This window comes from Eschscholzia californica, unplaced genomic scaffold (genome assembly GCF_041429995.1).
Source record: "Eschscholzia californica isolate CP2 unplaced genomic scaffold, dmEscCali1.0.p SCAF_4, whole genome shotgun sequence".
NCBI classification, from domain to species: domain Eukaryota; kingdom Viridiplantae; phylum Streptophyta; class Magnoliopsida; order Ranunculales; family Papaveraceae; genus Eschscholzia; species Eschscholzia californica.
In genome coordinates this window covers 56,252,800-56,266,612 of record NW_028238461.1, presented here as the reverse complement: position 1 = coordinate 56,266,612, position 13,813 = coordinate 56,252,800, and the positions used below count along the sequence as shown (strand labels likewise).

The following is a 13,813-nucleotide window of genomic DNA, read 5'->3' as shown; positions in this document are numbered from 1 at the left end:
TCTTAGAGTTATGTAAAAAGCCAAAAAATACAAATATCATTTGTAAAACAAAGTAGGTAGATTAGGGGATGTTGATTCTTGGGTCTATAGGATATAAAATTGATTTACACTTTTAGATAGAGCTAAAATTATACTACGTATTAAGATTTCATTTATGTCATGTAATCAATGACTTGGCCAGATAGACTAAATAGAAAGGGGTTGACGCCTTTGCCTTGTCATACTACTAATGAAGTTTCTTGAGCGACGGACTAATTTGAGGAGCAAAACTCATTAAGTTGATATTAGGTTAAAGATACAAACGCGGTTTGAGGACTCTTAAGGTTTAAGGTAACAAGAACACATCTTCAAATTTTGAAAATAGTAAAATTAGCGATTTAGCACGGGCATGATTTTCAATCTCTTCATATTTTCAATTTGGGACCTCATTGCTTTATCAATATTTTATGCGTTATTTTTGTTCTATTAAATTAATTAGGACCGAGTACGTAAATATTTAAATGTATATATATATATATATATATATATAAATTAGTTGTCATATGGGTTTTATAAGGATGCTACTATACGATACTATACGTAACTCTAGTTTTACTAAAGACAACTGTTGAACGAAAAATAATTAAATATAACTCATTACAACAGTGTCTTAAATTGCTAACCAACACCAAAAACAAAAATCAAGACAATGTAACCGAACTTCTCCTCTATGCTATACACCATTCTGTTTTACTAAAAAAAAATACTGAACAAAAATAACTAAATAAAACTAATTAAAATTATTGTCTAAATTGCTAAACCAACTCCGAAAACAAAGAAAAAACTAAATATAACCGAATTTTCCACTTAAAAAATCTTGGAGTTCAATTTTTTCTTTTAGACAAGATTACCACAATTAATTGTTCATAAATGAAATTCAATCAAATATTGAGCTAAAAAAATTAACCAAATATTAACAAAATAACTAAAAAACAGTTATATTCCAATGAAAGCATCTTATGCTGTAATTCGACGTAAAATCCAATAGACCAATTCGAATGCACAAGATTGACAATAGCGATTCCAACCTGTATATAGTCGTGGAATTGAAATATCTTCTTTCAAAATCACCTTGACAAAGACTTTTCCCTTATCAGATATAGCAAATGCAAGAATTTTTAGTATAATGAGATACCTCCAATAAGCGGTGGATAACTTATATTTAGTTCACGAGAGATTACACTATTCGAAGGCTACTTTGTATGTAGATAATTAATTATGTGTTTATCTAACTAATTCCATTAATAAATTAATGATTCAAAATATAATTTTTTTTGTGTGTAAATAGTATGTAAAGAGAATGTATGTTTTTTAAGAGTAAAAGAGAGACATAAGCTACCTTCGACACATTTGTTTGTAATCTAACGAGTTTCTTCAATGATTTTTCTATAAAAAAATTTGGGCAATGTTAAGGATATATAAAAAAAATGATTGTTTTAGAGTCAAATTAGCAATCTCTTTCAAAATGAAATTCTAAAATAAATTGTGTTAGAGTCAAATTAGTAATCATTTTTAAAAAGAAATTTATTTTATAATTATTATTTTTCAGGTTAATTTGGAATAATGTTTTTTATTTTATTTTTTTAAGATTCTCAATATCATATTTGTTGGATAACGCCAATAAAACAGATATTGGTTTTATTTAGTAATTTAACAAAAAAATGTTGTGTCTAGTAAATAGGTTCGTAGAGTTATTTTTTGTAATTCAAGATTCAACAAAATATTTGCTAGATAACACCAACGAAAGAACTTCGGGGTGTTTAACAATTTAATAAAAAAAGAAGTTGTATTTAGTAAATAGTTTTGCGGAGCAATTATACAACTTCATTTAGCCTTTGTCGTTTTATATAATTGAATACTTTTGACAACATTAGTTGGTTAATGAAACTACACGTCTTGATTAAGTCAATGACCCAAATACAAGTAGGTTTGTTGGCTAAAAATTAGTTGTTTATTATGGAGTATATGGCTAATACTTGTGTTTCCCGCAACAATTAAAAAGTGGATTTACAATATTAGTCCTAAAGTTGTTTAAACATAAATGGTTGACTTTGAAAATTAGGTTTAATTTGTCCAAAAAATACATATACTATCTTATTCCTAGGTTTAATTGTTCATTTGTTTGACCAACTCACAAAGTAAATGCTCTTTCCTTGCAACAAAAAAAACAAAGAAAGTAAGTGGTCTTTCAGAGTTTGCTATTGTTACACTCAAAGTTGTGATTTATCCATATGATTGAGTATTTGGATGTTTCGAGTTTAACATATCATGTAGGGCAGTCAACAGGTTAGTTTCGGTTCGGGTATCTCACTATCCAGAAGCGATACCTATTAAAAGTCACGTTTTCGGTTTCTAGCGATTTCGGTTTCTAGCGATTTCGGTTCCTTTATATAAGGATCCAGAACCGGAACCTATAAAAAATGTGGGTACTCATCTGGTATCGGGTATTTATTGGTCCTCTTTAAAACTTGTTATCAAATCATTTGTTTTATTAATTAGGAAGGTTATACTTCACTTAAGGAGATATACAGGTGATCGAATTATAAAAATTAAAACAAATTTTATTATTAAATGTTTGAAAGTTGCTATAAAATTTATTATTGAATTACTTTCATTTTCAATTAAGAATATTGTACTGATTATCAATTAGTATATAATTATAATATAACAAGTAATTTAGACCTTATACTAAGCAAAAACATCGATTAATCACATATTAGAGTCGAGTATTGAGTACCCATCGGATCCGTGTCGGGTATATCAAATTTGTATTGAAATCTTATAAGTTCTAATCGGATAATACCCGTCAGGCATAAAATCATCATCGAGTGTGAAAATGAGGTTCCAGAACCGGCATAAATAATTCCGGTTCGATTTCAGGTAATGGAGCACCCATTACCAAGGAATTCTCTTTACGCTTTTTGATTATTGATTTTTTTTTTCTTCTTAAATTATTTGGTTTCTGACTGTTGATTTTTTATTCTTCTTACATTATTTGATTTGTGACTATTGATTTTTTAAAAAGTTATTTTGGGAAGGGGAAGGCATAAATACAGAGTAATGGCTTTGGGACATGAATAAGTTTTCTTTTTGAGTTTGAGACTTCGACAAACTTTGACTTGATCATCTGAAATGTAACGGCGTTAAACAACAATTAACATTAGTTAACTCAGTCTGTTAGTCAAAAAAAGTGAGATGCTTCAAACACTATTTTTATTTAACTTCTGATGTTCCAAACACTAATTTTTCAAATTCAAGTGTTCCTAGCACTATTGTTAAAATTTTTCTGAGAATTATTCGAAATAAAAATAAAAATCTAATTACGCTCGTAAAATATATTTACATAAATCTGCATACTCAGCATTTCTCTCCGTTGATCACCACTATTTCTCTCTTTATCTCTCTCACTCGCTCACTGTTTTGGCGAAGATAGAATTTTCTTCGTTGAAACCGTTCTTTGTCTCAGACGAAGGGAAGGGTCTCATGTGAACCTTAAAACGATCGAGGTTACTGAATATATCTCTCACTTTTTCTCTTCTAATTGTTGTGGTGGAAGTAGTGGTTTCACTTGAAATCTTAAAATTCTCCACGCGGGTTACCAAGAAATGACCCCTTCATTATTTTGTCGGGACAATGGCAAGATGGAGAAAGAAAGTGGTAGAGTTCATGTAAGATTTTTCCACCCAAAACTTAGATTATCCTGACACAAAATGTTATTCTCCAATTCGCTGCCGTAAAATTTAACATCTTTTGATCTTTTTGAACAACACTGACTAAAGTACTTGAATATTAATAGGGATTAACTTTTTTTATCAACACTTAGAATAATTCAAATAAGACTAAAAAAGATATGTTAGTTTGATTGCTTTCCAAATATAGAAAACTATTTTGTAGGACTAAATTTGTTTCTATTGAGTCAATTTAGAAGCCACTGGATATAGTTAATTACAACATGATGAATAGATAAATATTGTTTGATTTATATGTAACTAGGGTATATCCCGTGCCCTAGTGTCACGTGCATATTGTTGAGCATGCATATGACGTGACGAGTGCTAGGAGCACGTACGAGCATATAGGCCGTAGGGCCGAATACGAGGTCGAGATAGGGCAAGAGTGCCAAGCAAGCTTCCTTAGGCCATGCACGGGACGCCCGTGGCATTCAAGACTTTGTCAAGGATACGAAGGGTCATTTGGACGAGAGTATGCCTGGTTAAAAGGATTGATGTTTCCTTGTGGAAATAGGCAAAACAAGAAGTTTGCACCTTAGGAGGGGGTGGTCTCCCTTCCTCATATGCATCCAGCATATGCCAAGACCTCGTGGATGGGAGCTCGCCCATCCTTAGCATGGTATGCACGAAAGTGAGCATCCTCGTGGCGCAACCCATGAGGCCGGCCTAGCGTATGCGAGAGAAGCATATTGCACGGGTTCCCTTGTCATAGGAAATGGCTCGGGACAGTACCTGGAGATAGGTTACTGCGGGTTCCTTTGGAAAAGGTGTTGCATGTTCTCATGCCATGGCGAGGCGTGCGTCGTGCTAGCATATTCCATAAGGAGGATTGAGCTATTCAAGGGGCCAAGCCTTGATGTGCTATGTTGGGCATGAGGTAGCTTATTAGAGATGGATGCTCCTATGCCCAATGTCCGGATGGTAAGCCGAGATGATAAGGTGCCGGATGCTTGAGACTAGATGGCAAGATCCGCATATGCGGCTTGGTGTGCTCCGCACATATGTTGGTATCCTTTATAGTGGGTGAGAGTCTATGACTCAAGGAAGCGTTATACGGGACGGCTCGAGCTATGCTCGTAGGTTGGGACACGTTGGTGTCAGGCCGCATTATTGGTTGGGAACCAAGATGACTTGATAGTCGAGATGCTCCGAATATGTTCGGGAAGGCTGGCTATGTGTTAGGAGGGAATGCATAGCGCCGTACGGTACGTTAGGATTTGATATTCCGCACTATCGACCCGTGTCTTTGAGCATAATATGCCGGGTCGACCTAACGTGACAAAAAGGCCGTGACACTAGGGCACTTGAGAAAGAGATTTTAATTAGTTATTATTTTATTGAGAGAGAGAGACTTTTATTAGTTATTATTTTTTTGTATTATATTTTTGTTTATTTTCTCTTAAATTAGTTATTATTTTATTGAGAGAGAGAGAGAGATTTCAATTTTTTTTTTTAACTCTTGAAATTCATTTTCTTTTTTTTTTTCTTAAATTAGTTATTTTATTTCTAAGAAGGAAACGATTTTAGTTTTTTAAATAGGTAACTTTATTTCTACGAAGGACTATATTTTAAATTTTGAGAAGGGCTTCTAGACAATATCCCTTATTAAAAAAGGATGTTTGTCCCAGTCATCGTTTTCTCTTCTGTTTTATTATATAGATATATTGATTTTTATAATAAAAAAAGTGTTTTCATAAAAAAAAAAATCTAGTCTCGCCACTACTCTCTCTTTAACTTAGCTTCCTAATGGGTGATTAGGATGAATGTGGTGGGCCTTGGGGGGTTTGGTGGGAAGAAAATATTATATTCACAAGAATTTTTGTACTTCAAAATTAACACACAGATTCATTCAGGTAAAAGAACGGTCTAAATTATAGTCAAATTTGAAGAAAAAAGCATCATTGTTCAGTAAAAGCAGGGCCGGCCCTGAGCCCAAAGCAGGCAAAGCCTCGCTTTGGGCCACATATAAAAGGGGCCACATTTCACTAAAAATTTATAAAAGCCCCCCAGATCTTAAATAGAGTTTGAGGGCCCCCAAAAATGTTTAAGCACAATTAATAGGCCACATTTTAAAACATAAATCCAGCCCACCTGTTTAAAACAAACTCCAACCCATATCTTCTATAATTTTGAACAATTAAACCCTTATCCCTGGACTGCCCAAACCCCAAACCTTTTTCCCTCTCTTCTAATTTCTCCGAGATTAACAAAACCCCTAAATTGAAACAACTCACCACCGTCCACTTCAAGTTTCACCAGTCAAGTGACTCCACTCCACCCCCACCCCAATCCACAAGTCATCACCTTGGAATTTATTTTCAAATTTTACACAATAACAAGGCAACCACATAACACCATACCACCACTAATTTGAATTTTGGAGTTTTGTATTAAATCATCAAGGTAATTTTTACTCCCATCCTCTAACTAAATAGCCTCTGACTAAATAGCTAACCCATTATTGATTTTTACCATTTTATTATTGTATAATAAGGTTGCTTAACTATTTCTCTTTTTTTAATCATCTAACTAATCTATAAAACTATAAGTCTATTATTGATTTTATTATTATCATAGATTTCTTCATCATTAGTATTATTAAATTTCTCTAATATGGTATCTCTTAGTTTTAGTCTCTTAGATTTCTAATCAATAGTGTTACAATTTTTTTTTACCAAAACCTAGTTAACTTTTCTAATCGATTCACATATTGACTATTTCTTATTATTCTTGCAATTATCATGTGATTAGATTTTTTTAATTGATTTTTAGAGATAGTTGGAGATTTAGTTATACCTCCTAACAAAGTTCGAAAGGATGTATGCAGGTCTGAAAAGATAAAAAAGAAGAGAAGAGAAGAAGAACTAGTTCAATCTCGAATCGGTGCTCTCGGTAGATTTATTAGACATAATAACGACACAAACGATGAAAGTGTGGAAGACGGTACCACAAACGACAATATGAATGAGATAGTGTAGATAATATTGAGAGAGATAAAACAACTCATCTCTTAAATGACAATACAAATGAGGGTCTTATAAGTGAGGCACACTGACCTAATAATATCTTTGATCCGGGACACTGGGACGTCATTGATCAATATATAAGAGACTTTCTAGTACAAAAAGGTTCGACAAGAATTATTAGTTTCGGGCCACTTTTTTTCTGATATAAATATGATGAAAATATGTAAGTACTTATTATTTTTTTTTCTCATATAACTATGATTTCCGTATAGTATAGGGGCCACACTTTTCAGATCTCGCTTCGGGCCACCAAAAAGTCAGGACCGGCCCTGAGTAAAAGTAAGTTAGCATGTCAAAGCTTAAGTAAACTTCCCTTTAATTATAGCATCTCCCTGGAAGGGAATTCCACTTTGAAAGAAATTTGGGGTTATACATGCAGGAAGCTAGTGGATACAAGTGTTGGCAGGAACTATAGCGATGCATTTATGGGTATTCATGATATAATGGTGCGGCCCATTAAAGATAGTTACTCAGAATCAGGGGACCCCGAGTTGCAACTGCTCCAACCCCCGAGATAGAAACACCATGCCAAAATATGAGAATATTATAGGCAGTCTTATACATACCAAAACAAAATAAATAAATAAATAAAACCTATTGCGTGGTTCATAATAGTTATAGCTATTTTCTTCTGCCATTATCACTCTCTCTATATATGATGACCCAGACCTGATGTAACTAAAAACGGTCCGAGGCTGAGTTGAGATTTGGTCTCGTTGGAGCCGTTTAGGGCCCTGCCCGCCTAGATGCCCGACAGGTTGCCTTGCCCAGTAAATCTTGTACAAAAGAAAAAAAAAAAAAAATCTGGCGCAGGCTGAGTTGAATTTAACCACGTCACTACATTGAGATAATGTGCCAATCAGTCGAAGCCCAACACTTATGTTCTTCTTGGTAAATAGGTGTGCATAATGGGCGTACTAATATAAATTAGTGCCATTTGGCTAATTGTTGTCCCAAACAAAATGAGAAACTGATGTTGAAGTAAACACAACTACTTTATAAACTAATTTATTTATTTAAGACTCAAATTTTCATTTTTTTGAAATTATTTAAAACTCAATTAAAACCAGGCCACATCACTAGAATTATTTTTGGTAGCGAGGGAGGGTAGGTGTTTGTTGATTCATACAGCGCCTATATAGTTTTCCCAAACTAGACAACTTAATGGGCCAATTAGGTGGGTACTTTTGCTGAACAAGCACGTGTGGCTCACAATAACAAATGGGTGATACCAAACTTCCCTTTTCACCCTTTCCTTTCAAACACTTCAATAACAATATGCAAGGCCCACCGCCATTTGGTGTAGCGGTTGGACACTCTTCTTAAGCCCTTTGTCATCAAGATTTATCTCATATAATTTAGGCTATTAATAAAGTAAAAATAATGTAACACTTTGTCGATCTTTAGGCCTCTTTGTTGTTGAGGCCTCTTCCATTCGTGGTTTAAATTAGGCGGTTGTCGAGTTTATTACATCTTCATGATGCATCTATGTCTTGTAACGAATAACGTAGATAGTAGTCGAATTCTCAAAAAAAAAAAAAAAAAAAAACAATATGCAAGGGTATTTAAGTCTTTTTATAGAAGCAGAGAGAGAGACATATATAGAGAGAGAGAGGGAGAGTTTAAAAGTGAAAGAGGAGAGAGTCAAGGTGAATTCTACTACTACTTGTTTGTAAAAGGAATTAAAAAAAATAGTCTTAGGTGTCTTCCAACAACAACTTGCGGTTGGTTGGTACTTTCCGTTGGGCACATAGAGAGAGAGAGAGAAAGAAAGATGAGTGAAACGAAGTTGAAAGATGAATCGATCGCCGCTCCTGATGGCGGTGCCGCCGCTGATGAATCTGCTGATGGCGGTGCTGCCGATGCTGCTGGAGTCGACGAAGGAAATGTAACCGGAGGAGGAGTAGTAGTAGTAGATGGAGGAGTTGTTGGCGTCAGTGGGAGCACAGGTGGTGGCGGTGGTGGTTCAGGAGGAGGCGGAGGAGGAAGAAGCAGAGTAGGAAATGGTGGTGGTGATGATAGAGTGAAAGGTCCATGGTCTCCAGAAGAAGATGCGATATTAAGTAGGTTAGTGAGTAAGTTCGGAGCGAGGAATTGGAGTTTAATAGCTCGTGGAATCCCTGGTCGTTCTGGTAAATCTTGTCGTCTTCGTTGGTGTAATCAACTCGATCCTTGTGTCAAACGCAAACCCTTTACTGGTTGGTACTGCTAAATTCACCCAATTTATCTTCTTTTCTCATTCTTTTTCTTCCCCAAATATATATATTTATATATACTTGTGTCCTTTTACCTGTTTTTCTGGTTTAGGGTTTAGGGAATAATTTCATTGTTGCTGATAATAGGGTAGTTAGGTTTTTATTGTCCTCCTGAAACCCATTTTTGACATTTGAAAGATCAATTCTTTCTTCTTGTTTGGGTTCTTTTTTTAGTTCCCAATTGATGATGCTTTGATCATTTGCCCATTTGAATTATTAGGGCTTGTGACGCTTGATTTCTTAATTAACCTGTTTGTTTCATTTCATAACTGCTTAAAAATCACATCTTTTCTATCTTAACCTAATCAACTTATCCCCTTAGTTATTCATCTAGTGAATTTTCATTTCAAGGATGGCATTGTGTTTAAACAATTCAAATAGTTGATGAAATGGGTACCCGGAGATTGATAGAAAGATGGGTTAATTTCATTGTAGGTATTTGAATTTTGTATCTGAAGACATAAGTTTAATCTTTATCTTTTAAACCCAATTGTTGCAACAAAGGTCTGTCATTGACAAGAAAAGAGTGGTGGACATTTTCATAGTTTGTAATGAATGGGCTTACTTCTCTGATGATGTTCAAACGGTTGTCTTCTTCAATGTTTCATCGGAAATCTATTAGTTATGATCGATAGAAAACTTTTGCCATTGGCTGAGGAAAACTTTGTAATGATTAGTAACAAAGATTGCTTTTAAATGGAAAATTATGATCTCTCACGGATATTATGTACCCTACTTGTCGTATTGTCATGATATCCTTTCACAAATTCTTGGATGACCTAGCCTTTATTTTTATTTTTTTAAGTCTCACTTTTTCTGAGACTATCATAAATTGACCCTAACCTTACTCTCCTTGCTAGATTATGATAATAACTCAGTGTCCGAGGATCTGTTTGAGGTTCTTATGTGTCACGTTTATTTGATTTTTGTGTTTTGAGTAAGTACCTAGAAGTGATGACATATTCACCCACAAAGTGAACCTAGCTTCGTGTAAAATCTACTGCTCACACTTCTCTAGTGCCTACCATTTTGTACCTTACGATTGTTTCTTGAAAGTTTTATAGCTTCAGATCTCTATTGAGCATACTGTTCAGAACAAGATATCACGTCACTGACTAAAATCACAAAAATACTATATCACTCGATGTAACTAAGTCATAGAATCTGGAAGTACACGAGTTATACAAGGCACAAGTATGTCAGGACCCGATTTGTATTTCTTAGAGCTAAGGCAAGTAAATACGCAAGTTCTATTACTTTTCCACAAAATATTGTTTACTCTTCGGAGATGATGCGGTCCGAAGTTACATGGAGGTACTCATAGGGGTTAATTATTTGACTAAACATTGAACTTATTAACAGTTGCATCAATGCTTATATGGCCTACGACCACTTAGAGCTGGGGTTCTCTATCTATCTTGGCTTTGCCTTCTCCTGTTCCGTTCTTTCAGTATTTCGTTTCTGGATCTCTGCATTGGTGTTCCTATAGCTCAACACAACTTCACATTTTATTTCCTTTTGTGTACATACCCATTTTAATATTTTGTCATGTCTTTGCCTGACTAGAAAATCTGTAACACAGTGAGAAGAAAACCATCTTGCGCTTATGTGATCGTAATCTCTTTAAGATCTTAGGGCGCGATATTATCTGTTTGTTCATGTTTTTGTAATTTACATTAACCATTCATTCTATTTCTTCATGTCTTCCTGATTGGCCATACTTTCTGCACTTCTTTAGCCATACATTACATATAAATAACTGGTAGAGAGAATATAATGTTGTCTTTGAAGAGAAAGATACTGACGACAAAATTTGTTGCAGATGAAGAGGATAGGATTATTGTTGCTGCACATGCTATCCATGGCAACAAATGGGCATCAATTGCGAGACTGCTCCAAGGGAGAACAGATAATGCAATAAAAAATCATTGGAACTCCACTCTGAGGCGAAGGTGCATTGAGTTTGGTCGGTTTAATGCCCCTCCTGGGGAAATGTTGGAATACATAAGCACGGACCAAAATAAAGCATCATCTGAAGAAACTCTCTCATGTGGGGACGCTAACTCTTGCAAATCTGTGGACGGAAAAGATGTTAATTCTCAAGAAAACATCTCGATTCAGTATGAAGAACCAACTCATGGTATAGAGGAACTTTATGAACCACAAGAGCCACCTACTCTTTTCCGTCCAGTGGCCCGTGTTAGTGCATTTAATGCTTATAGTTCTCCAGACGGTCTTACAACGGAATCTCCATTTTCAAGGGTAGTAGCTCGACCAGGGCCTTTGATCCAAGCCTCAAAACCAGATGTTGGGATCTGCGAATTACTAGAAACTGTTTGCGGTGATCCTTTGGTTCCTTCTAAATGTGGCCATGGCTGCTGCTCTTCTGCTCAAAGAGGGGAACACCGAAGTTCTCTACTCGGGCCTGAGTTTATTGAGTTTATAGAGCCACCATCCTTCACCGCTCATGATTTGGCATCGTTAGCTACGAATATAAGCAATATGGCTTGGATTAGAAGTGGAGTAGACCAAATATTGGATGATACATCTGTTCTAGCTATATCTCAAGGACCTCAGGTCCCAATCGAGCAACATGAAGAAGAGAGCAGGAACAAATTGACAAGCATGATGACTGAAGTGCTATCAACTGCATTACCAGCTAAAAGTTAAAACCATTTCTGAATTGGACGAGAATGAGATGCGAAGATCTCCATGTTGTTTATTCCTGCAAAGGCTGTGAAGTTCATGCTTGAGAAGTACAAAAGAAGACTGACAAGTATAACTGTAATTCCGACTGGCGGGAAATCAGGTACCGGCTTCATTTATATTAAAGCTTAAATAGTTAAAACCAAAAGGTAATTTAAATTAAATCATTATATAAATGTGTTAAATTATCAAGGTATGTGAATATTCAAATTGAGAGACCAGTTTTCATTATTCAGAATGCTTTTCTGAAACATTAATAGGAAGGATATCAATCGCTTTCTTCTTCAAATAGTTAACTGGTTATTTTAATTCATTAAGATTTTCGAAGAATTGACTATACTTGTTGACATTTGAAGTAGTCATTTCGAGATAGGATACGTAAAGAAAGTGAATACAAATATTGGTCTTTAGATAGATGGAAACAAATGGTTGATATGACGTCTATTTTACTATGAAAATATCTCCGAACAAACTTCCTTTTTTTCGCTTTTCATGATAGAGGCATGTTCATGGTTTGTTATGATTGTGTTTGCACGCCTAATTAATCCATAGATGATGAGTATAGTCTTCTTCTCGTGCCCCACTGGCTCTCAAAAGCATATTTTGGGTCCATATCACATTAATGCGAGAAACTTAGAAATTGGTTACCTCCTTTAATCAGTCGATGCATCGAAGTGGGGGGGGGGGGGGGGGGGAGTGTTCATTATCTAAAATATCACTAATAATTAGTTTGTGGAGCCATGATATAGATACTTCGTTTAAACTTTTAAGCCTGAATGGGTGTTTCTAAATCCAAACAAAAAAAAAAAGACTAAAAAGTCACCACCCCACATGAGTGACAATTTGTAAGAAGTGTATATTTAAAGGAAGTGGTTGTGTACTTGGGAGGAGCATGTTTTGAAATCATAATATGAAAATACTAAGAGAAGAAATAATATCACTGTCAAGTTTGCTACAATATGTCATTGGCCAACTTATGCAAATGAACGAGTATCAAATACTTTGGGATGTATGGTCCACTCGCATTAGGAACTATATATCCACATCATTCGCTATGTTGTGGTTATGGTTGGAAGATGGAGTTAGTGACGTACTCCTCTTTACTCTCAACTTATTTCTAATTTTTTTTTTTTTTTTTTTTGTTGAACAACTTATTTCTAATTTACTAGACTTATTTGTACCGTGAGAATATTGTACCATCTATTAAATTTGTTGTATCAACATCAATGAAATTACGTTCTAACTCGAGATAATACGGGTCCTAAAAGAAACATACAACACTTCTTGTTTATTGGAATTCTTAGCACCTTTGCTATACTTATTGGCCGCGACTTTGGATAATAAAGAAAAATTTCCGGAGAATAAAGACGTTTCTTAAAACTAGTCAAATAAAAATTGACTTTTATGTTTCTTTTTATTGCTAAGAGGCTTCTCCATCTCATCACCTCTCTCTACCACCTCATCTTCACGCCATCTCATCATCTTCTCCGACGAATGGTACAAACCAGATATGTTCTCACGAACAGACCATTCAAGGTTTGTTCGTGAGAACAAACCCTCTCTCTCTCTAGATCTGTTCCAAAGAGAGAGAGAAAAGAAAAAAGAGAGAGAGAGAGATAGGAGAGAGAAAATAAAAAAACATTTTTTTTATGTTTGAAGGTCGCCGACCGACGACTTTCGCTGGAGAAGATGAAGTGGCAGAGAACAGATGAGATGGAGGAAAACTTTCAAAAAAATGTATTCTGTATCCCCATAAAAAGATTTTTTTGGTGCACGCGGTTGGATATCAATACTCATTTTCTCACCCCCCCTGTATATATGCTATATGAAATGAAATGAATTGATCTTTTTTATTTGCCTAACAAAAGAAGTGTGACTTCTTAATATTTCTAACTACTGTTAAGTTTGCGGCCATCCAACTCAAAACCAATTGACAATGAGTGGAGAGGACCTATACTTTATATTCTTGATTGTTAGTTACCCCTTCTGTAATGTGAGACTATTCTCACAACTCCAAATGAGACAAAATATTACTACAGTATTTTGTTACACAGAT

The 13,813-nt window shown here is 35.0% G+C and overlaps 1 protein-coding gene across 1 annotated transcript; it reads left to right on the top strand.

The window, feature by feature from the left end:
• Nucleotides 1-8,432: 8,432 nt before the first annotated feature.
• On the top strand, nucleotides 8,433-12,046 carry LOC147546583 (transcription factor MYB1-like). The gene is made up of 2 exons (XM_086673851.1): nucleotides 8,433-8,994; nucleotides 10,874-12,046. The coding sequence occupies exons 1-2, from the start codon at nucleotides 8,571-8,573 to the stop codon at nucleotides 11,719-11,721; spliced, it is 1,272 nt and encodes a 423-aa protein (XP_086529977.1). The 5' UTR covers nucleotides 8,433-8,570; the 3' UTR covers nucleotides 11,722-12,046.
• The last annotated feature ends 1,767 nt before the right edge of the window (nucleotides 12,047-13,813 follow it).